Here is a 2,209-nt window from a genome sequence, read left to right as displayed (position 1 = left end):
TCTAATCATCCACAATTGTGACACAACTCCCATCCTCTTCATTAGGCTCCCCATCATCAAGAATTGATTGAAGTATACAATCTCCAAACATAGTTGAAGAACCTACAACAACAATGAATTAAAGAATGGAATAAACTTCATCAAATTGTAACTAGTAAATATAAAAATACAATTTTGATTTTATAAATAGAAATTAGACAATTGCTAACCGTTGATTTCACTCCATAACCAATTCTGAGCACACATCATTGTCTCTATAGTCTTGGGATGTAGCCTACTATGGTATGGACTTAAAAGTCTCCCACTGGTGCTAAAGGCCGATTCTGAAGCAACAGTTGTGACAGGAATGACTAAAATATTTCTTGCAATCCTTTGTAAAGTAGGATACTTGAGACCATTACTTTTCCACCATCCCAAAATATCAAAATCTTCACTCCTCTTCAACACTCCCTCATTAATGAAATAATCAAATTCCATTCTAGCACTCCCATGTTTCTTTGAACTACTTGAACTATTGTTCACAAACAAATCAAAAGATGACATTGCCCCACTCAACCTAAATTTCATTTGTGCCACAGGGCTTGAAGTACTAGCAGGAATATGAGAAGTTCCTTCATTATCTACAGAGGACTCATTTATATCTCCATACTCATCAAGCAAATCATAACAAAAATTCTTAATTTTTTCAATCTCCAAATCATAATTATCACCATAAATGTTAGGATAATAAAATTCTAATAACTTCATCTTATATCTTGGATCTAAGATAATAGCAATAGCCATAACAACGTTAACATTAGCCCAATAAGAATTAAATTTAGCAAGCATGCTTTCTGCCATCGTACTTATCATCTCATTTGAAGACATACTCCAAATTCAATGCAATTTTCAACTCATACACCAAATTAAGATATATATTAGTTGTGGGGTACTTACGACCAGAGAAAAACTTAGTCGCACTATGAAACAACTCCAACCTCCCACAAATATCTTTGGCTAATTCCCAATCATAATCATATGGTAAACAAGTATAAGATATTTCACGTTTAGCCAAACGTGAGAAAACATCTTTATAAATCAATGCAGTAGAAAGCATTAAGTAAGTTGAATTCCAACGAGTTTTATAATCTAAAACTAACTCTTTGGTGCATTGAACACGCAATTGACGTGCATTTTCTTCAAATTTCTGCTTTCGTTTTGGTGATCCAGTCCAATAAATCACACTATTACGAATCCTTTCAATACCATCACCAATAAGAGACAACCCATCTTGAACAATCAAATTCAAAATATGTGCAGCACACCTCATATGCAACATAGACCCACCCAACATAAGAGAACTAGTATCAAGCTTATTCAAAAGAAGTCTAATCATGGCATCATTAGTACTACAATTATCAACAGTTTTTATAGACAACTTCCTATCAATGTTCCACTCTAAAAAACAATCAACAAGGACTTCAGCAAGGACATCTTTCGTATGTGGAGAAGGAACATAAACAAACCTAGAAAATAATATGAATAATTATAACATAACTCAATAAACATTCTAAATGTAAAGTCTTTAACATTCAATTTATAGATAAAAAAATTACCTTAGAACCCGGCTTTGCAACGTCCAAGTATGATCAATAAAATGAGCAGTAATGACCATAAACCCTCTCTTTTTGTTACTTGAAGTCCACATATCAGTTGTAATTGCCATCCTACTTCCATTCTTGTCTGTCATCTTCAAAGCTTTCTCCCTCTCATTATCATAGATTTTAAGAATGTCACTCTTCAAAGTATTTCTTGTGACAAGATTAAACATAGGTTGAAGATCAGCCACAAATTCTTTAAACCCAATATGGTCAATCATTGAAAGGGGATATTCATGTAGGATGACCATACGAGCAAGCTTATTTCTCACTCTAACTTGATCAAATTGGTAAGTATTCAAACTCATGGTTCCATCCACCTTATTTTGTTGTTTAATTAAGACTTGTTGTCACATATCCCTTATCTCTTTAAATTTCATCCGTGGACATCTTGCTAAATGATTACGCAAATGAGTTGTACCTTGGCTAGACTCACTCAAGTAAAGTTTGTTACAATGATGGCATTGAGCTTTAACTTTTCCATAAACTTTCTTCCTTGTAAAATGAGACCAAACATTTGAGGTAGTCTTTCTTTTTCTACTTGTATCCAAGTCCTCATTTGTAGGCTCTTG

The 2,209-nt window shown here is 33.5% G+C and overlaps 1 protein-coding gene across 1 annotated transcript; it reads right to left on the bottom strand.

Moving 5' to 3' along the window:
* Window positions 1-853: 853 nt before the first annotated feature.
* On the bottom strand, window positions 854-1,945 carry LOC126696590 (zinc finger BED domain-containing protein RICESLEEPER 2-like). The gene is made up of 2 exons (XM_050393298.1): window positions 1,596-1,945; window positions 854-1,505 (listed from the first exon to the last, which is right to left on the bottom strand). Exons 1-2 carry the CDS (start codon window positions 1,943-1,945, stop codon window positions 854-856), a joined length of 1,002 nt encoding a protein of 333 aa, XP_050249255.1.
* Between the last annotated feature and the right edge of the window lie 264 nt (window positions 1,946-2,209).

The sequence above is a fragment of the Quercus robur genome, chromosome 8 (genome assembly GCF_932294415.1).
Source record: "Quercus robur chromosome 8, dhQueRobu3.1, whole genome shotgun sequence".
Classification (NCBI taxonomy): Eukaryota; Viridiplantae; Streptophyta; class Magnoliopsida; order Fagales; family Fagaceae; genus Quercus; species Quercus robur.
This window is presented reverse-complemented; position numbering and strand designations above follow the sequence as displayed.

Excerpts from the sequence above, each read along its gene's own strand:
- LOC126696590 (XM_050393298.1), bottom strand. The coding sequence starts at position 1,945 with ATGAGTTTGAATACTTACCAATTTGATCAAGTTAGAGTGAGAAATAAG. Across the intron at positions 1,506-1,595 it reads TTGCAAAGCCGGGTTCTAAG|GTTTGTTTATGTTCCTTCTC; the intron begins GTAATTTTTTTA and ends ATTATTTTCTAG.